Source organism: Carcharhinus amblyrhynchos, chromosome 1 (assembly GCF_965287045.1).
Source record: "Carcharhinus amblyrhynchos chromosome 1, sCarAmb.v2.hapA, whole genome shotgun sequence".
Lineage (NCBI taxonomy): Eukaryota > Metazoa > Chordata > Chondrichthyes > Carcharhiniformes > Carcharhinidae > Carcharhinus > Carcharhinus amblyrhynchos.
In genome coordinates, this window is record NC_137324.1 from 45,966,251 (window position 1) to 45,988,629 (window position 22,379).

The 22,379-nt window shown below is 45.7% G+C and overlaps 1 protein-coding gene across 1 annotated transcript; it reads right to left on the reverse strand.

The window, feature by feature from the left end:
- Nucleotides 1–3,597: 3,597 nt before the first annotated feature.
- LOC145361099 (E3 ubiquitin-protein ligase TRIM62-like) lies at nucleotides 3,598–20,259 on the reverse strand. Its single transcript, XM_080216731.1, has 6 exons — nucleotides 19,709–20,259; nucleotides 12,271–12,366; nucleotides 10,114–10,347; nucleotides 9,314–9,336; nucleotides 8,966–9,075; nucleotides 3,598–4,266 (listed from the first exon to the last, which is right to left on the reverse strand). Exons 1-6 carry the CDS (start codon nucleotides 19,874–19,876, stop codon nucleotides 3,719–3,721), a joined length of 1,179 nt encoding a protein of 392 aa, XP_080072857.1. The 5' UTR covers nucleotides 19,877–20,259; the 3' UTR covers nucleotides 3,598–3,718.
- Between the last annotated feature and the right edge of the window lie 2,120 nt (nucleotides 20,260–22,379).

The following is a 22,379-nucleotide window of genomic DNA, read 5'->3' on the forward strand; positions in this document are numbered from 1 at the left end:
TACTGCACTGTAATGTTCTATGTCTTTGTCTCACAATCCTCCCAGATTTCTCTGAACTTGGCCTCTTGTGCATCCCCAATTTTAATTTCTTCACCATTGGCCTTCAGATGCCTAGGTTCCAAGTCTGGAACACCCTCCCTCTTTGCCTCTCCAACTCATTTTTCTCTTTTAAGGCAATTCTTAAAATCTTCATTTTTCACCAAACCTTTAGTTATTTGACTCCTTGTGTAGCTCAGTGTCATTCTTTGTTTTATAACACACTTATCACCATGAAGCCCAGATATTCTGAGATGCGTGTGTCATTGACATGGATTATGTGTGATGGGCACCAAATCAACACTCCAAGGGAATTACCAGTTGGGAATAATTGGAAATTGAATCGATTCTGACTCTTACATGGAGCTGTCTGACAACCAAACCTAAGGGTTGACCTTCACTTGACAAAGGAACTGCATTCCAAAAGTTTGTGATTTCAAATAATCCTGTTGGACAATAACCTGGTGTGGTGTGACCACTCATCTTGTCCACCCCAGTCCAACACCAGCATCTCCACAACATCATTAAGGTGGTAAGTGGCTCCAGCAGTTGTTCCAGGGCAACAATGCCTCCTTTATTTAAAAAAAAGCATCTTAAAATTGGCCCCTTAACAGCAAAAAGAGAAATGATTGCTACATATTCCAGACCTGGAAGCATTCTATCCATGGAATTATTACTAACACGTGAGTGAAATAAAATGTTGCACCAGTCAGATTATTTTTCAATTTGCATTCAGCTTGCAAGGGTAAGAATTGCCCATAACCATAGCAAGGAGATTCCAAAGGTGAGGGTGTGGGGTAAGAGAGATGCAACCATCTGACCTTTTATTAATTACACGGAGGAAATGCTTCAACTCACAGGAAAATGTACAGGAGAGACGGTCAAAGACAGAGAAGCTGGAGACAAACTACAACTGGCTTGTCATGACATGACTGAGTGATTAAATACAATAAGAAATTGTAGCAATTACACTGAAATTACACCCACAAGGGAGAGGGGATGGTCTCTAATCTGCTAAAGTCATCAGAGTTTTTAGATATACCCATCATTTTGAGCACACTGGAAAATATGATAGAGTCTGGCTGTGAAGGTGCTATGGACATTCCACAAAGATGGTTTAACTTGTTCCCAAGTCTCTGTAAGAATTTTTCGTAATATATAGGACCATAATGCTTTCAAGCTTGCTCCACATTTCAATAAGATCATGCTTTTGATAAGACCTTTGGTTTCCTTAGAGTCTAAAAAGCGATCTCAATTATGAATGTATACGTTGACTGCACATCAACAGCTTTCTGTGATACAGAATTCCAAAGATTCACAAGCCTTTGAGCAATGAAAGTTCTCCTCTCATCAGTCTCAAATGGATAACCTCTTATTCTGAGCCACTGCCTCTAGACTCTCTGGGAAGGTGGGGTGGGAGCGGGGGTAGTGGCTGGTTCTTTCGGCACCTATCCTCTTACACTTCATGTGTTCCATTCAAAAATTCAGTTTATGATGTACATTTTTTACATATCACTTTGTGAATTAAAGGTAGCTGATCATCAGAAATTGATTATGTGCTGGTCTTGGGAGTTTCTGCTGTGCTACCATCACAGACTTGGCAGGGCTTATTGGAAACCCAAAGAAAGACAATGCTGGAAAATCTCAGCGTGAGTCCAGATGACCCTTTGTCAATGCTTTGACAAAGAGTCATCTGGACTCGAAACGTCAGTTATTTTCCCTCCTTACAGGTGCTGCCGGACCTGCTGAGATTTTCCAGCATTTTCTCTTTTGTTTCAGATTCCAGTATCCACTTTTATTGGCAATGCCACTGCTTGGTGGAGTTTTTATGACTTTGCTGCAGCAGACTGGGAGCTATGCCAAAGTACTCAGCACTCTATACTTTTCAATGGCTTTGTGTAAACTGTCATTCGGTGGACAGGATCTGATTGTGTTCATCTTGGCCATTAGATGGAGCACTTCTAATAAAGATGGGCAATCGTGACTGTAAACCTAGATATATTTGCATGACCAGCATTTTAAAACATTGCAGATGTAATTAAAAAAATCAAAGTGGTATCTTTATCCATTCTTTTGGATTAGACCTTGTATTATTTCTCCTCTCCTTTCCTCAAAGTATTGGACTCTGTTGGAGTTTGGTCAGTAAAAAGTCTGACAACACCAGGTTTTAGTCCAACCTATTTATTTGATAATATTCTCACAAGCTTTCGAGGGGTTACCCTCTTCGTCAGGTGAATGGAGAGTTTGGTCTCACAGGTGTTCACCAAGTTAACCTAACTAGGAATATCATAAAGGAGTTTGACTAAGGAAGGGTATCTCATAGTTGTTGGCAGCTACTGTACACACAAGCACATTATCCAGTGAGCTCTGTAGTGCAATGATTAGAATGATTTTCCCTCTGGGTGTGGCTGAAATCAGTTTTAACTATCACAGATTGGAATTTATTCCTGAACCAAGCACCACAAAGGGTGGTTCAGGGTTTGTTGTGTGCATCAACAGACCTTTTAAATAGATCACCAGATACCAGTTAACAGCCGCTCTGAACAACAATCCCAATGTCTCCCAGTTCCAATTGCAAATCCACCCATTCCCTAGCAGAGCTCCCACACTAAATTGTGTTCTTCCTGTGACTTCTTATTGCTATTAAGTCATAGCTGCATTAATAAATCAGTCTTAAAATGTGTTTTGTGAATTATTGTTAACAAGTTACAGATGGTTAATAAACAGTCTTGTTGCAACTGAATTAACTGATTTCAGCAATGGAATTTTACTCCTGTGAGCTTTGTTCATTTCGTGCAGGTTGGTGAGGAAGAGGGTCCCTGTCCATTAACAAAGGCCTAAGTTCCTGTTTGGACACATTGAATTTAACCAGCAGTGGTGAACAAAGTCCAGTGTTTGCATATTATGAAGCAGTTCCTCAATCTGTAGGATGGGGAGGGTAAGTTGCACTTCAATTTCAGCATTCACCACAAAGTCCATTGGCATGACAGTTAACCACATCATTCTGTCTCACATGTTATTCAACCACAAAGACCCCTTTGCAACACAAGTTATTCCCACGGTCAATCTTTCTTTCCATCAGTTCCTTAAGCTGCTGCGCCATCCTGGGTGATCGTTCCCTGAAGTTGTACTCTGGCTCCCCATTCGTTGTTGGTAACTGCCTAGCCTCCTGTGATCTTCAGTATCACAGAAAAGAAATGACCTAAGTTCATTCCATGGCCAATTTATGTAAACTAATCCCCATGAGATAGCATCATAATCATCTCCAATCCTGTTGGGTTAATAGCAGTGAAAATTAGCTCCTGATCACTATCAAGTGGCTCCAACAGACAAGTGAACATGTGAGGACAAGACTGAACTTGGAGTTCCTGCTTCCATTGTTGAACATCTAGTCATCAATTACCAGGTGGGCTTACGTGAAGAGTGCACTGCATCGCTGAAACAGACTGTAAAAGGTGATAATTCTACACACAGCCTAGCTGGCACTGTGGGTAGCAAAACATTCTTGATCAAATTCTAATAATAGGAGCATCAACACAGGAGAGAAGGAACAGAGGCATGCAGCATTAAAACAAAGCTTTATTTTGTCTGTTCATGCATATTGGCCCTAAACGCAATGATTTCACTCTCTTTACTGATTGAACCTGGCAGCACATAGCAAGGAATACTCTCCTCATTGATATCACATATTCAATTTGAAAATAGTGATCCGCTGGTCACCCAGGACCCCCTCCTCAACTGCACATGGACTGTACAAAGGCAGAAGCTGATCTGTGAAATGGGTTCGAAAGGCATAGAGTATTTGCATAATCTCAGCATCAAAGAACGACACCACCCCACCCTCATAATCCACGTAGATACCAATACGGTTTGGTTTATGTTTGACCTCCAGTTGGACGTCATGCTCATCACAGGCCTCGTAGCAATAGCCATCTCTCAATGTCAAACACCAGATGCCTCTGCTAGGCCGGTAGATAATATCCCCATGACGGGGTACAGAACTGTAAGCAACTCCAAGATCCCATTTGGCCTTCTTGTTGACAGTCACTTCCCAGTAGTGTTTCCCCATCGAAATTGCCTCAGTGCCAAGAACACAAAGGCAGCTGTCAAATCGACCATCTCTGTAATCAACTGGCAAAGCTTCAGAACGTGGAATCACAGACCGTCGGTTTGTCGAGATTTCAAGGTGAGGGTGAGCAGTCAAATGATCAAAGGTGTAAGCTTCAGGCACTGAATGGAAAATAAAAACAGAAATTGGTCAGCAAATGTCAGACAGAAAAAGAAATGGGGATCCTGTCAAAGGGTGCCCTCACATTAACCCTATTAGAATCCAAGATGATGTGTATTGGTGACACAGTGGTTAGCACTGCTGCCTCACAGCATCAGTGACCTGGATTCAATTCCAGCCTCGAGTCACTGTCTGTGTGGAGTTTGCACATTCTCTCCATGTCTGCATGGATTTCCTCTGGGTACGCTGATTCCTCCCACAGTCCAAAGATGTGCAGATTAGGTTAATTGGCCATGCTAAATTGTCCCTTAGTGTCAGGGGTTAACAGGATAAATAAGTGGAGTTATAGGGATGAGCTTGGGTGGGATTGTGGTTGGTGCACTCGATGGGTCAAGTGGCCTTCTTCTGCATTCTAGGGATTCTATGTATCACTTTGAATATATATTCCCCATTCGACTATGTTGAAGAGAACTCCAATGGTTAAAAAGCCATTTTGGTGGTGGTGGTGGTGGAGGATGGGAGGGTTAAAGGAATTGACAGGCGGTTCTGTGGGCAAAAGCAAGACTCCAGGACGGTCGTCTGTCTCCCCGGAGCAGGGGTACAGGATGTTTCGGAGAGGGTAGAGGGAATTTTGAAGGGCGAAGGGACCTAGGCGGAAATAATTATATACATAGGAGGCAAGGACATAGGAAGGAAGAGCAGGGGGGATATACGTAGGCAGTTCAAGGAGTTGGGGGCCAGACTGAAGTGCAGGGCCTCCAAGGTGGCACTCTCTGGGCTGCTGCCCGTGCCCAGTAATAGCGGGGCTAAGAATAATGAGATCCTACAGCTTAATGCATGGCAGAAGGATTGGTGCAGGACAGAGGGTTTTACTTTTGTAGACCATTGGGAAGTCTTTGTGAGGGAAGGACACCTGTACAATTGGGATGGGGAACATTTAAATGGGAAGGGCACAACTATTTTAGCTGGGCGGATAGCTGGAGTGTTTCGGCAGGGTTTAAATTAATATGGAGGGGGGTTGGGGAGGAGACAGATAGCTCAGTAGGCACTGGGATTGGGAGTGAGTTGGGTAACAGGGTAAGTCTAAATGAGAGGAAAATCTCCCAGGAGGAGGAGGATCCAAGTGGGCCTGTAGGTCTTCAGTGCATCTGTTTTAATGTGAGGAGTGTGGCGGGTAAAGCGGATGAACTTAAGGCCTTAATGTTCGCGAGGAATTTAGATGTAGTGGCAGTGATGGAGACGTGGTTAAAGGAAGGGCAGGACTGGCAGCTAAATATTCCTGGGTATAAGTGTTTTAGGCACGACAGAGGAGGGTCGAAAAGAGGAGGGGGAGTGGTGCTGTTAGTTAGGGAGCACATCACAGCAGTGCAGAGGGAGGATAATATGGAGGGTTTAGGAATTGAGTCTCTGTGGGTGGAGTTGAGGAGTAGAAAGGGAGTGATTACTATGCTAGGAGTGCACTAAAGACCGCTCGACAGCCCGCGGGCAGTGGAAGAGGGTATGTGTAGAGACATTTTGGATAAGTGTAGGAAGAACAGGGTTGTTGTAGTGGGAGATTTTAATCTCCCTGGGGTGGATTGGAAGGTGCCTAGAGCTGGGGGTTCGGACGGGGAGGAATTCGTAAGATGTGTATTGTAAGGGTCCTTGGAGCAGTATGTAGATAGCCCAACTAGAGAGGGGGCTATACTGGATTTAGTTCTGGGCAATGAGCCAGGTCAGGTGGTCAAGGTTGCAGTAGGTCAGCATGTGGCTAATAGTGACCACAACTCTGTCTACTTTAGGATACTAATGGAAAAAGATGAGTGCTGTCCTAAGGGGAGGGTGCTAAAGTGGGGGAAGGCTAGCTACAGCCAGATTAGGCTGGAGCTTAGGGATACAGACTGGGATAGGCTGTTGGAGGGCAAGTCCACGTTAGGCATGTGGGAGTCTTTCAAGGGAAAACTGAAATGGGTGCAGGAAAGACAAGTGCCGGTTAAGAGGAAGGATGGGAAAGGTAGGATTAGAGAGCCGTGGATTACTAGAGAAATGAGGACTTGGTCAGGAAGAAACAAGAGGCTTATGTTAGGTCTAAGCAACTGGGAACAGAGGCAGCGGTGGAGGAATACAGCAAAAGTAGGAGGGATCTCAAAAGGGGAGTTAGGAGGGCAAAAAGGGGGCATGAAATGGCTTTGGCAGGTAGGATTAAGGAAAATTCAAAGGTGTTTTACTCCTATGTTAGGAACAAAAGGATGGCTAGGGGAAAAAAAAATCGGTCCTCTCAGGGACAGAGGAGGGGAATTGTGCTTAGAGTCCAAGGGAATGGGGGAGATCCTGAATGAATACTTTGCATTGGTATTCACGAAGGAGAGGGGCTTGATGTCTGGTACAGTCTTTGAGGGAGCTGTAGACCAATTGAAGGAACTATCCATTATGAGGGAAGAAGTGTTAGGGCTTTAAGGTAGCATTAAAACTGATAAATCTCCGGGGCCCGATGGCATTTATCTTAGGCTGCTTAGGGAGGCGAGAGATGAAATTGCTGGGCCTCTGATGCAAATCTTTGTCTCTTCTTTGGACACAGGTGAGGTCTCAGAGGACTGGAGGATAGCGAACGTGGTACCGTCGTTTAAAAAGGGTAGGAGGGATAACCCTGGTAACTATAGGCCGGTGAGTTTGACATCAGTGGTCGGCAAGTTGATGGAGAGGATTCTTAGGGATTGGATGTATGAGCACTTACAGCATTGCGATCTGATTAGGGATACGCAGCAAGGCTTTGTAAAGGGGAAGTCTTGCCTTACGAATCTGGTAGAATTTTTTGAGGAGGTGACAAAAACGGTCAACGAAGGACGAGCCGTTGATGTCATCTACATGGATTTCAGTAAGGCGTTTGACAAAGTCCCTCGTGGTAGGTTGGTTGAAAAGATTAAGGCTCATGGGATACAAGGCCAGGTATCTAGATGGGTTGAGAACTGGCTTGGTAAGAGGAGACAGAGAGTAGTAATGGAAGGGTCCTTTTCGAGCTGGAGGTCACTAGTGGTGTGCCGCAGGGCTCAGTACTGGGACCTCTTCTCTTTGTAGTATATATAAATGACTTGCAAGAGGGACTAAGTGGTATGATCAGCAAATTTGCAGATGACACTAAGATGGCTGGATTGGCGGGCAGTGAGGAACAGTGTCTGGCAATACAACGGGATATAGATAGGCTGGTATATTGGGCAGATATATGGCAAATGGAGTTTAATCCTGATAAATGTGAGGTGATGCACTTTGGCCGAAATAATGCAGGGGAGAGTTATATGATAAAGGGTAAACCTATAGAGAGTATAGAAACACAGCAGGACCTGGGGGTGCAAGTGCACAAGTCTTTGAAGGTGGCAGTACAAGTGGAAGAGGCTGTGAAGAAAGCTTATGGAATGTTAGCCTTTATAGGAAGGGATATAGACTATAAGAGCTGGAGTCTAATGTTGCAGTTGTATAGAACGTTGTTTAGGCCGCATTTGGAGTACTGCGTCCAGTTCTGATCGCCTTACTACCGGAAGGACATGGAGACCCTAGACAGAGTGCAGAGGAGGTTTACCAGGATGTTGCCTGGTATGGAAGGACTGGGTTATGAGGAAAGATTGAGCAAATTGGGGCTGTTTTCCCTTGAAAGACGGCAACTGAGGGGGGATCTAATAGAGATATATAAGATTATGAAGGGTATAGATAAACAGTGGTAAGCTATTTCCTATGTTAGAAATGCACAGTACGAGGGGCCAAGGGCTTAGGGTGAGGGGGGAGAGGTATAACACGGATATTAGAAGGAGGTTTTTCACACAGAGGATAGTGGGGGTATGGAGTGCTCTGCCAAGCAAGGTGGTGGAGGCAGGCACATTGGAGTTGTTTAAGAGTTACTTAGGCAGGCACATGAGTGGGTTGGAGATGGAAGGATATAGGAGATTGTTTTAAATAAGGTTCATTAGCATTGGGACGTCCCTGGTAATGTATAAGGATGTGGAATGATACTAATGTTTTTCCTCTTTTAATTCACAGGTTTTAAGTCGGTCCGCCTTGTTGTCCAACGAGGGGCGTACACGCGATGGGTCGTACAAGGGCTGCTCTTGGATGTTCGAGAATAGCCTAGCACTTCATGTCGTTACTGTACGCTTAAACTGGACCAGATGCTGGGCAACACGACAGCTCAGTGACTATCACTGTTTGCTGTGCAGACACATGGATTTGGGCCAGTGTCTGTGGGAGTTTGCACATTCTCCCCGTGTTTGCATGGGTTTTCTCCAGGTGCTCTGGTTTCCTCCCACACCCCAAAGATGTGCTATTAGGCTGACTGGAGGTAATAAATTGTCCCTAAATTAGTTTTCCCTCAATGTGGAATGCCACAAGCATAGATAAAGGTCATGGGTGGAGGGAGGACTGGTAATGTTAAAATGGCAGTGCAGGCTCGTTGGGCAGAAGGGCCTGTTTCCCAGGCTGTTTTTGTTCTTTGAAGGCAGTGGTGGTGGTGGTGGGAGTTGTGAAAATTGGGAGATAAAAGCACAGGTAGGCTGACCTGTCTTCCATCCAACTTCCTTTCCATTGGTTTCATTTGCACAGGAACTTGAGTGCTGAACAGCTCAGTCTGTCAATCCTACTAGAGAATATTTGTTGACTAGCTTCCACTGATGAAATGAAGAGGAGGGAGTTAAATTTCTCATCAGAAGAAGTTGGGATTAAAAATCACTTAATTACCTGTCTGAATTATTTGAAGCATCCTCTTCCAAACTTTGTACTGTAGCGGACCACAAAACTTCTCAGTCTCAAAACGCACAATGGGGTCATTCACTGTTTCATAAGGACAACTATAATGAAACAATTAGCTGATTAATGTTGCAGGATATATGGAAATGAAGAAATGGAGGAAAAGAGAGGTGGTAGGAAAGAGACCATGTAAGAGAGTAAGAAAACCAAAATAGTCAGGCCAAGAGACAAAGATCATAATATAGCACATGACAAAGACAGAAAGAAAGAAAGACAGGTGAAAAGATGAAGGCATAAGCTGAAATGAAACAAAATGCAGAGGTTATACTTTAATCTCACCCATCAGAGGAAATGTTCAGCACCTGAAACAAGAAAAGAGTAAGTTGAGAGAACTGGGAGCAAATTACTGAAAAAGCCCTGGTGACTGAACCATCTCCTGACTTCCCCACCAAACACCACAGAGGCAACTGACTGAAACGTAACAAAAAGGTTGAAAGCACTTAGCATCATTGTGACTGCCACTAAAATTCAGCACAAAGAGCATGAAAATCTCATCTCACTGACAGGAGCTCAGGTTGGAAGAATCCGATCTTATTTTTTTTTAAATCAGTTGGTGAACAATTTCTGGCTAGGTTGCATTTATTGCCCCTGCATATTTCCTGTGAGTAGAGGATGCTGTATTTCTCCTTGAACTACGGAGATTCATTGTGGTGAGGTTGCTTCCATAATGACACTGATGTGAAATTCCAGGTATTAATCCAGCAAGGATGAAGGAATGGTGATAAATATCCAAATCAGAATGCAGCACATCTTGGGTAGGATTTGGGCTCAAATTCAGGGAGGCAAAATGAACGAGGGCATCCTTTCTCTGATGGTGCAAGATGTCAGGTGTTGAACTTTCACCTTTTGAACACGGAACTTAAATTTCGTTCAAGCCAAATTCTGATATCAGAGGATATGCATGGCTCTTCCTCTCCTTCCAACATCTCTCCAATTCCAGGGACAGTACATTACAGTTGCTAAACTAATGGCAGATGCAGAAAAAAAAAGTACATTTTGTTTCATTTCTTTTAGTGAATGGGTAAAAGGAGGGCAGGTAAAGTAAATAGGCACCTGCCCATGGGCTCATAACAGGTTACCTTAAATAAATCACTCAGGTTGGTGGTGTGCAGCATTGCCTTACAGGGATCCGCGAGCAAGCTCAGATGCTTAGCCCTCTGTAAGCATTTGGCTTTTAGCCTTTCCAAGTCCTCCAGGACACGTTGCTTCTCAGTAGCTATCCATTCCAACAAAACCTTTTCCTCAGAGTCTAGGAAACTCCGCAAAGTGGCAAAATCTTCTTGCACGTGTTGCTGGAGCATCTCAGCTTCTTCCTGGAATGGAAGAACAGAGAATAAAAAAAAAAATCATAATTTAGGCTGGGTCTGAGGGGTTAGTATACAACTCAGTGGTTGGTAAGCTGATGGAAAGGCTTCTGAGGGACAAGATTTACGACCATTTGGAGAGGTTTGACATGATCAGGAATAGTCAGCATGGATTTGTCAAGGGCAGGTCGTGCCTTACGAGCCTAGTTGAGTTCTTCGATAATGTGACTGAACACATTGACGAAGGAAGTGCCGTGGACGTGGTGTACATGGACTTCAGCAAGGCGTTTGATAAGGTCCCCCATGCAAGACTTCTTGAGAAGGTGAGAGGGCATGGGATCCAAGGGCCTTTGGCCTTGTGGATCAAGAACTGGCTTGCCTGCAGAAGGCAGAGAGTGGTTGTGGATGGGTCTTTTTCTGAATGGAGGTCAGTCACCAGTGGAGTGCCCCAGGGATCTGTTCTAGGACCCTTGCTGTTTGTCATTTTCATAAATGACCTGGATGAGGAAGTGGAAGGATGGGTAAGTAAGTAAGTTCGCTGATGACACTAAGGTCGGTGGTGTTGTGGATGGTCTGGAAGGATGGCAAAAGTTGCAGCAGGACATAAATAGGATGCAGGACTGGGCGGAGAAGTGGCAGATGGACTTCAACGCGGATAAATGCGTAGTCGTCCATTTTGGCAGAACCAACGGGATGAACGAGTACACTATCAAGGGCAGGAGTCTTGGTAGTATTGAGGAGCAGAAGGATCTTGGGGTCCGGGTCCACAGGACTCTTAAATCGGCCTCGCAGGTGGAAGAGGTGGTCAAGAAGGCGTATGGTGTACTGGCCTTCATAAATCGAGGGACTGAGTTTAGGAGTCGGGAGGTAATGCTGCAACTTTATAAGACCCTTGTCAGGCCTCATTTGGAGTACTGTGCACAGTTCTGGTCGCCTCACTATAGGAAAGACGTAGAAACTATTGAAAGGGTACAGAGGAGATTTACAAGGATGTTGCCTGGACTGGGAGGCATGCCTTATGAAGTTAGGTTGAGGGAACTGGGTCTCTTTTCCCTGGAGAGACGTAGGTTGAGAGGCGACCTGATAGAGGTTTATAAAATGTTGAGAGGAATAGATAGGGTGGATTCTCAGAGGCTATTTCCCCGGGTTGAAACGGTCGCTACGAGAGGACACAGGTTTAAGGTGCGGGGAGGAAAGTACAGAAGTGATGTTAGGGGTAAGTTTTTCACTCAGAGGGTGGTGAGTGAATGGAATCGGCTGCCGTCAGTGGTGGTGGAGGCGAACTCGCTGGGGTCTTTTAAAAGACTTCTGGATGAGTATATGGGGTTTTATGGGATTGGGGGTTATAGATAGGTGTTGATGTGATCGGTGCAACTCGTGGGCCGAAGGGCCTGTTTGTGCTGTAGTGTTCTATGTTAACTGCACCAAGGGAGTCCGATCTCAATGCCTCAGTTACCCATCGTTTGCTGAATCACAATTTCCTGCCCTCTCCACAGGTAAAATAATGCGATAAGCCCCCTCCCAAAATGTTACAGCACCTGGGTACCCTATCTAGAGCCAGATAGACCAGTAAAGTTAAGAGTTAAAGTTTATTTATTAGTCATAAGTAAAGCTTACAATAAACTGCAATGAAGTTACTGTGAAATTCTCTTGGTCGCCACAGTCCGGCACCTAACAAGTCCCTAGTCTCTACAAATTTAGCGCCCCTAAGTGTTAGGACAGAGGATATAAAGTCAGATAGAACTCCTCGTCCATTGTACTGCAGGAAAGTGTGTGAAACTCAACTCTAAAATGCCACTGTAAAGTCAAATATCCTGCTGCTAACCATTGGCTGGATTCCCATGAAGAAGACAAAGTATTAAGCGTGCACACGTGGACCCACTCTGCAAAGAGTTAGGAGATAATTATCCATTTGCACCCAGAATTCCTTACCTGGGCTGCTTTCATGTTGCGCTCAATCTCCTCCAATCTTGAGGTCTGTTCCGAACTCTCTGCTTCCAATTTCACCAAGTGTGCAGACAGCAATTCCTTTTTAAAATAGAAAAAAAGCTTGAACATTCTGCTGGGAGAAGAACATTACCAACCAGCATTAGGGACAGCCTAAAAAAATTCTTGAAAACCAAGTCTAGTTTTATCCCTGGGCTGTACTGCGAGGTGACTTCTTGTAATCTGTGCCCATCATACCTTCAAATTCTATCATTTATTCTTGTTCTGTGCTTCTCAAACTTCAATCTAACTCTTTTAAATGCTTTAATTCAATATTTTACAGAATTGACAATCCTTAGGACTCTGGAAACACCCGATCTGACTGACCCGAAAATGCTCAGGTGTGAGCAGCAGCCTGCACTGCAGTCCCAGAGCAGGGGATGACATCACCCCGGCTTCCAGAGACCAGGAAAGCGCCCTAGAAGTCTGGGCCTACACTCGGAAGATTCCTAGAGATCAGGAAAACACCGCGGGAGCTGGCACCTTCACTTCACTGGTCTTCAACAACCTGCATCTCTGAGGATGGAGCCCACTCCCTCCCCACCCCCAACCCCTCTGATCCAGGGAGCTGCGACCTTCTGCAGGTTCCAAGCACTCCCGTCACTCCCTCCTTCTACAGTAGCCCCACACTTCTAAAAATAAACTCTTGCTGCCTATCACTAACACTGCTCTTTTAAATTACTTGCAGAGATCCTCTGACCTCCAAAAAGACCCTGCCCTGACAGTAACTCAGCAGACCCCACTACTGGCTCATCTGTGACCCCAGGGACGTCACCCATTTACTGCTTTCGATCCGTCCACACCAGAGCGTGGTCTGGATATGCACCAACCAGCAAAGCCAAACTGCAGCCCGACAACAACCCGGAACACCTGGCCATGCAGACCCATCTACCAACACAGGAACCACAAGCAAGGCAACAATCATCCACACACCGTTCAGAGCGAAGAACCCCATTGGACACATGTATACCCTTAACATCGCAAACTACTCTCACCGTGTCCCAGGCCCAAAAAGAAGCAGCCACTCCAGAAAGTGTGGAAAACGTGCAGGCCTGCAGGTGAAAGAGAAACAATGCAGTCCCAAGGCCCCCCTCCCCAGCTTACTGCTTGCAAATGTCCAATCTCTGGAAAACAAGTTAAATGAACTTAGAACCAGACTCACTTTCCAAACAGAACTGAAGGATTTTTGAGTACTCTGTTTCATGGAGACATGGCTCACTCCTGCTTCATGGACTGTGCCCTACAACCAGAGGGCTTCTTAGTCCGTCGAATGGACCATACACCAGCCTCAGGCAAAGCTCAGGAATGTAGGGTTTGCTTCGTAATCAACATCTCGTGGTGCCTAGATGTAGCAACACTGGCAAGTTTCTGCTCCCTCAGACCTAGAATACCTGATGCTAAAATGCTGCCCCTACTTCCGCAGGAGTTCATCTCGTAGAATCATACAGTGCAGAAAGAGGCCATTTGGCCCATCGAGTCTACACCAACAACAATCCCACCCAGGCCCCATCTCCCTATATCCCTCCATATTTACCCACTAATCCCTCTAACCTATGCATCCCAGGACACTACGGGGCAATTTAGAATGGCCAATCAACCTAGCCCGCACATCTTTGGACAGTGGGAGGAAACCAGAGCACCCAGAGGGAACCCACGCAGACACGAGGAGAATGTGCAAACTCCACACAGTGACCCGAGCCGGGATTCAAACACAGGTCCCTGGAGCTGTGAAGCAGCGGTGCTAACCACTGTGCTACCATGCTGCCCATGTCCATTATCTTGATGGCAGTTTACATCCACCCCATGCAGACGTGAAGATCACGCTGGATGTAATATACACAACTACGAATAGCCTTGAGAAGAAACATCCTGAGGCCTTGTTCATCGTGGCCGGGATTTCAAGCAGCCCAAGCTCAAGAGCACACTACTAAGTTGCCACCAACACTGCCTCCTGTTCCACCAGAGGCTCAAACATCCTAGACCACTGCTTCACAAATATCAAACATGCTTACCGCTCTATCACCTGCCCACATTTTGGCAAATCAGACCACAAGACTGTGCTCCTGGCTTACAAGCAAAGTGGGCGAATCCATCAAAGAAAGTCGTCCAATGTTGGTCTGAGGAATCGGATGATCTTCTACGGAGCTGCATGGAGTCAGTGGACCGGTCAGTATTTTTAAACTCTGCGATCAGCCTGAATGAGTACACCACTACAGTAACTGACTTCATGAGTAAGCGTGTAGAAGACTGTGTGCAAAAGAAGCAAATCTGCATGCTCCCCAACTGGAAACCATGGATGAACAGGGATATCCATTGCTTGCTGAAGTCCAGGTCTGAGGAGTTCTAGGTCAGGCAACTTTGATTTATATAAGAAAGCCAAATACTATCTAAGGATAGCCATCAAAGATGCCAAAATAAGTACTGGACGAAGCTAGAGTCCTAGGCTAGCCACACAGACCCCCACCAACCATGGCAAGGTCTGCTAGACATAACAGGTACAAGATTAAGGCATGTAAAATTGCACCCCTCACTAATGAGCTCAATGCATGCTATGCCCGTTTTTAGCAAGACGTCAGCGAAAGGATGCCCTCCACCTTGGAAGCCTTGGATGAACCTGTATGAGCTCACCATTGCAGATATCAGAGCAGCTTTCTCGAAGGTCTACCCACAGAAAGCGACTGGCCCAGACTGGGTACTTGGACAAGCACTCAGATCCTGCGCAGGTCAGCTGGCAGAGGTATTCGTAGACATCTTCAACCTCTCTTTACAACAATCTAAGGTCCCTATCGACTTTAGAAGATGATCATCATCCTGGTACCTAAGAAAAACCTATTGTCTGGTGGCTCTGACATCCATCATTATAAAATGCTTTGAAAGGCCAGTCATGGCACAAATCAACTCCAGCCCCCCAGCCTACCTGGATCCACTACAGTTTGCCTATTATCCCAACAGATCCACAGCAGATGCCATTTCCCTGGCCCTACATTCAACCCTGGAACACCTAGATAACAAAGACACCTATATCAGACTCCTATTTATTGACTGCAGCTCAGCCTTCAACACTATTATTCCCATGAAACTCATCTCCAAACTCCATGGGCTGGGTCTTGGCTCCTCCCTCTGTGACTGGATCCTGAACTTCCTAACTCACAGACCACAATCAGTAAGGATAGGCAACAACACTTCCTCCACAACCCTCAACACCGGTGCCCCACAAAGCTATGTTCTCAGCCCCTACAATGGTCCTTAAACACCTATGACTGTGGCCAAATTCCATTCCAGTTCAATTTTCAAGTTTGCTGCCAACACCATCGTAGTGGGACAGATCTCAAACAATGATGAGACAGATTACAGGAATGAGACAGAGAATCTAGTGAACTGACGTGGCGACAATAATCTCTCCCTCAATGTCAAGAAAATGAAGGAGATTGTCATTGACTTCAAGAAGCATAGAGGAGAACATACCCCGTCTACATCAACAGGGACAAAGTAGAAAGGGTCGAGAGCTTCAAGTTTTTAAGTGTCCGGATCACCAACGACCTGTCCTGGCTCCCCCCATGCCGACGCTGAAGTTAAGAAAGCCCACCAACATCTCTACTTTCTCAGAACACTAAGGAAATTTGTCAGCTACAGCTCTCTCCAACTTTTACAGAAACATTATTTCTAGTTGCATCACAGCTTGGTTTGTCTCCTGCTCTACCCAACATTGCAAGAAACTACAAAAGGTCATGAATGTAGCCCAGTCCATCATGCAAACCAGCCTCCCATCCATTGATTCTATTTACACTTCCCGCTGCCTTGCCAAAGCAGCCAGCATAATTAAGGGCCCGAGGCAACCCGGACATTCTCTCTTCCACCTTCTTCCATTGGGAAAAAGATACAAAGCCTGAGGTCACATACCAAGCAACTCAAGAACAGCTTCTTTCCTGCAGCTGTCAGACTTTTGAATGGACCTACCTTGCATTAAGTCAATCTTTCTCTACATCCTAGCTATGACCGTAACATTACATTCCACACTCTCGTCTCCTTCTCTATGAACAGTATGCTTTGTCTGTATAGTGTGCAAGAAACAATACTTTTCACTGTATGTTAATACATGTGACAATAATAAATCAAATATAATACTGAGCCCTGAAGAGCAGAGAAGGCCTAGATTTCTTCACCAGTCTGTGTTAAATCATTCCATCTTATCTGGTATTGTTCTGAACACCAGAGAACAGGAAGGGACAGGTTCCAATCCTGGTGAAAAATGGCTGAATTACTCAAGTGTGGCTGGACACATGGAATCTGTCCAAATTCACAGGGGAACAATTGCAATAGTTGTTTCAACATGATTTAGTGGGTCCTCGAATGCTTTGATACACTGATTTTTTTAAAAATTCTTTGGGAGCATGTGAGTGTCACTGGCTGGGCCAGCACTTGTTGCCTGTCCCCATTGCTTTTGAAATGAATGGCTTCATATAATCCCCAAAGCCATTTGGACCATCAAGTTTGCACCAGCTCTCTAATAAAGCATTTTACCCATTCCTGTAACCCCATGTATTTGCCTGCTAATCTTCCTAACCTACGCATCTTGGGACTTTAAGGGCAATTTAACATAGCTAATCCACCTAACTTGTACATCTTTGAACGGGAAACCGGAGAATAGAATTTCCTAGAAACCCTACATGCAGGAGGTCGTCATTCGGCCCATTGAGTCTGCACCCACAACAACCCCACCCAAGCCCTATTCACGTCACCCCACATATTTATCAAAAATCTCTCTAATTTACACATCCCAGGTGACTAAGGGCAACTTAGCATGGCCAATCAATCATACCCGCACATCTTTGGAGTATGGGAGGAAACTGGAGCACCCGGAGGAAATCCACACAGACACGAAAAGAATGTGCAAACTCTGCACAGACAGTGACCCAAGCAAGGAACCGAACCCAGGTCCCTGAACTGTGAGGTAGCAGTACTAACCACTGCGCCATCATGCTATCCTAATTTTCCTCTGCACCCAGAGGAAACTCATGCAGACATGGGGAGAACTTGCAAACTCCATACAATCACTCAAGGCTCAGAACCTGGGCCCCTGGTGCCATGTGTTAGTAGCGTTAACTGAAGTGCCACCCCTTGGCTGGGTCATTTCACTGTTAAGAGTCAACTGCACTGCTGTGCATTTGGAGTCATGCGTAGACCAGACCAGATCAGGATGGCAGATTTTCTTCCCTAAAAGGAAATTAGTAGACCACATCTAAAAAACAGCTTTTACACCAATCAATGATTATTTCATGGTTACCATTACTGAGATTAGCTTTAACACTCCAACCTATAACTGAATTCAAAAATCACCAGAAGCCATAGTGGGATTTGAACAGGTGTTCCCAGAACATGTCCCTGGATTACTCATCCAACAACATTACCAATATGTCACTGTCTTTGCTGGTGTGGTGCTACAGTCAACTAGATACATGAATATTTATATCAATATATTCCTCCAGCATCACTGGATCAATATTCCCTATTTAACATCCTGAGAGTTTCACTGACATGCCACACTAATTGCCAACGGTCCAGGACGCAGTTCCACCACAACTTTCTCAGGAGATGCAGGAATAGGAAATCAGTGGAAGCCCTTCAAGAATTATCTACATCCACTGGGTGGCAGGTAGCAGGAGAAATCTGGGGGAGTTCAAAGCAGAATTTCAGTCGGACCAATTTCTGACAGGATGGCAGCACCAGCTATAAACAGCGTACACACAGCACTAAATAAACTTGCTTCTTTTTTTGATTTATTGTTATGTGCATTGAGAAATAGTGAAAAGTATTGTTTCTTGCACATAGAGGAGAGGGTGCAGAAAGTAGTGTTAGTCATAGCTAGGGTGTAGAGAAAGAGCAACTTAATATATGTAGGTCATTTTAAAGTCTGATGACAGCAGGGAAGAAACTGTTTGAGTCATTTGGTACATGACCTCAGACTTGTATCTTTTTCCTACAGAAGAATGTGGAAGAGAGTATGCCCAGGGTGAGTGGAGCCCTTGATTATGCTGGTTGCTTTTCCAAGGCAGCGGGAAACATAGACAGAGTCACTGAATGGGAGACTGGATGGGCTGGGCTTTGTTCACAACTCTTTGTAGCTTTTTACGGTCTTGGACAGAACAGGGACCATATCAAGCTGTGATACATCCAGAAAGGGTGCTTTCTATGGTACATCTGTAAAAATTAATTAAAGTTTTAGTGGACATGCTACATTTCCTTAGCCTCCTGAGAAAACAGAGGTGTTGATGGGTTTTCTTAACTATAGCGTTAGCATGGAGGGACCAAGGCAGGTTATTAGTGATCTGGTCACCAAGAAACTCGGAGCTCTTGACCATTTCCACTTCATTCCCGTTGATCTAGACAGCGGCATGTCCTCGACTTTGCTTCCTGAGGTCGATGACTATCTTCTTCATTTCACTGACATTGAGGGAGAGATTGTCATCGCACCATTTTGCCAGATTCTCTGGGCAGGATTTTCTGGCTGCATTCTCCCAGAGACCAGAAAATCGCACCAGAGGTCAACAGACCTTTTCACGGTCCGCCCCTCACGTTTGAACCCAGGAGAAAAAACATTGAAAAATCTCAGAAGGTCTAGCAGCATCTGTAAGGAGAGAAAAGAGCTGACATTTCAAGTTCAGATGACCCTTTTCTCTCCTTACAGATGCTGCCAGACCAGGCTGAGATTTTCCAGCACTTTCTCTTTCAGTTTCAGATCTCAGCACCTGCAGCAATTTGCTTTTGTATGCAAGGAAACCTGATGCAGGCACAGCACTCTGAAAGCTTGTGATTCCAAATAAACCCGTTGGGACTTGAACATGATGTTGTGAGACTTCTTAGTATGTCCACCCCAGTCCAATGCCGGCATCCCTACATCATTGCTTTTATAATGGATTGAGGTTTGGCTGGTCCACTCTGAGCAAAAGCAAATTACTACTTGAGAAGTCAGCTCTTTTCTCTCCTTAGAGATGCTGCCAGACCTGCTGAGATTTTCCAGCACTTTCTCTTTCAGTTTCAGATTCCAACATCCGCAATAATTTGCCTTGATTTAATGCAAGCCTTGTGATTAATAAGTAAAACTTTTAAATAAAGTTTTTTTAAAACTTACTCGTCCGAACTCCAGCAAATCAATCTACAGGTCATATTTTGAGTGCAAGCTATGATGTGGAGTTGCCGGCGTTGGACTGGGGTAGGCACAAGTAAGTAGTTTTCACAAGACCAGGCCACCAAATAAATCTGTCGGGCTTGCTGTTGTGAGACTACTTACTGTTTCCGGTACAGATGACCCTTTGTCAGAGGCACTCCGAACACTGGCTTTGTAATTTTAAGGATGGAGGGGTTGTGACCGTGTGCAGGGACCTACCTTCAGCTCGCTCAGCGCCTCCTCCACCGGCACCACCGGGTGCCCTCGGTGCGAGCCCAGGATGGCGCACTTGCTGCACACTTTCAGCTGCTCCTGGCGGCAGAAATACGCCAGCTTCTTGCCGTGCTCGCCGCACCTCCCCACCTGGCCGCAGCCTCCATCCTCCATCGTCCCCAAAAAAACACACACACACACAGACAGACAGCGCACCCGGCCTCCCGCCTGCTGAGACTGAGAGGGGGGGGGGCACGGCCTCCGGCCTCGGGCTGTGAGGGAGGGAGCAGGGCCTGGTGTGCCGGGAGGCCCCGAGCCTGTCCTAACCAAGGGGCAGGCGGGCGAACACCGCAGCGGTCGATAATATTCGGATTATAAACTATCTTACCATCCAATCGCCCATTAAAATCACTTTATAACGTAACCCCCCCCCCAAAAAAAAATATTGTGGATGATTGACGTCGACACGGGAATTTAAAAAAAAACTACACAGAGCAAAGTTTGAATTCACTGGTTTAACACCGCTTCGGGTTTTGAATTCACTCTCCTGGCTGTTGGCTCTCTCCCTCCCCTTTAACATGTCCCTCTATTTACTGTCGGCCCACCGTACACAAGCCCCGCCCTCTTCCTCCGACACGCCCACCCCTTGGCAACCAACCAGGACTGGCAACCAACTGGCTACCTTGGCCAACACTTCAGTGGCCACAGGCATTCGTAAGAACATAAGAAATAGGAGCAGGAGTAGGCCATCCAGCCCTTCGAGCCTGCCCCGCCATTCAATAAGATCATGGCTGATCTGTCGTGGCTCAGTTCCACTTTCCCGCCCTCTCCCCATAACCCTTAATCCCCTCTCTTATCAAGAACCCATCAACCCGCTTCTTAAAAATATTTAGCGAAGCAGCCTCCACCACTTCAACGGGCAGAGAATTCCAGAGATTCACCACCCTTTGAGTGAAGAAGTTCCTCCTCAACTCCGTTCTAAACCGCACCCCCCCCCGCCCTTTATCTTGAGGCTGTGCCCCCTAGTCCTACTGTCCTTTCTGAGTGGGAAGAGTCTCTCCACATCTATCCTATCCATCCCATTCATCATCTTATATGTCTCAATGAGATCTCCCCTCATTCTTCTGAACTGTAACGAGTACAAGCCTAGCTTATTCAGCCTCTCCTCATTGCTCAACCCCCTCAACTCCGGTATCAGCCTAGTAAACCTCCTCTGCACTCCCTCTAAGGCCAAAATATCCTTGCGTAAGTGCGGCGACCAAAACTCAGCCTCTGACCTTCGGGTAAGCATTCTCCAAGGCAGCCTTCACGACACACGACAGCGCAGAGTCGCTGAGCAGAGACTGATAGCCAAGTTCCGCACACATGAGGACGGTCTCAACAAGGATCTTGGGTTCATGTCGCACTATCTGTAACCCCCGTGATTTGCCTGGGTTTGCAAAACCTCACTTACTGTACTGTCTGGAGACAATACACATCTCTTTAACCTGTGATCAGTTCTCCTTCCACTCACATTGTCGGCCATTTTAAGACTTGAACAGCAGGTTAGGTGTAAAGCTTCGCATTCTAATCAGTAATCTGTAAACTGTGCTTTATATGCTCTGTCTGAGGCCAGAACTCTCCATTCACCTGACGAAGGGACTAACCCCGAAAGCTTGTGAGTTTACTATCAAATAAATCGGTTGGACTTAAACCTGGTGTTGTCAGACTTCTTACTGTGTTTACCTTGGCAACCAACCAGGACTGTCACTGCGCAGGCGCACCTCTGCCCCCCCAACTTTCCCTGGGAAATGTAGTTTTTTTTTCATTGTGGTTCATGGGCATCTCATAGCTATCCTTGAGAAGGTGCTGGTGAGCAGCTGCCTTCTTGAATTGTTGCAGTTCATGTTCTGTGGGTTGACCCACAATGCCATTCCAGAGGGAACTGCAGGATTTTGACCCAGCGATTCTGAAGGAATGGCAATATATTTCCAAGTCAGGATGGTGATTGGCTTGGAGGGGAACTTGCAGGCAGTGGTGTTCCCATTTGTCTGCTGCCCTTGTCCTTCTAAATAGAAGTGGTCATGGGTTTGGAAGGTTCTGTCCAAGGATCTTTGGTGAATTTCTGCAGTGCATCTTGTGGAGCGGGTGCTTGTGAATGTGGTGCCAATCAAGCGGGCTGCTTTGACCTTTATGGTGTCAAACGTCTTGAGTGTGGTTGGAGCTACACCCATCCAGGCAAGTGTGGAGTATTCCATCACATCCCTGACTTGTGCCTTGTAGGTAGTGGATAGGATTTGGGGAGTAAGGAGGTGAGTTACTGGCCACAGTATTCCTAGCCTCTGGCCTACTCTTGTAGCCACTATATTTATGTGGTGAGTCCAGTTGAGTTTTTGGTCAATGGTAACTCCAAGGATGTTGATAGTGGGGGATTCAGTGATGGTAACACATTGAATGTCAAGGGGCGGTGGTTAGAGTGTCTGTTATTGGTGATGTTGATTGCTTGGCATTTGTATGTTGTGAATGTCACTTGCCATTTGTCAGGCTAAGCCTGTATATGTCCAGATCTTGTTGCATTTGAACATGGACTGCATCAGTATCAGAATGTTATCAGGACCCATTGCCTTTGCAGTATCCAGTGCCTTGGACCATTTTTTGATGTCAGTGTGGCACATGCAAAATGTAACCTAGTGAGTAG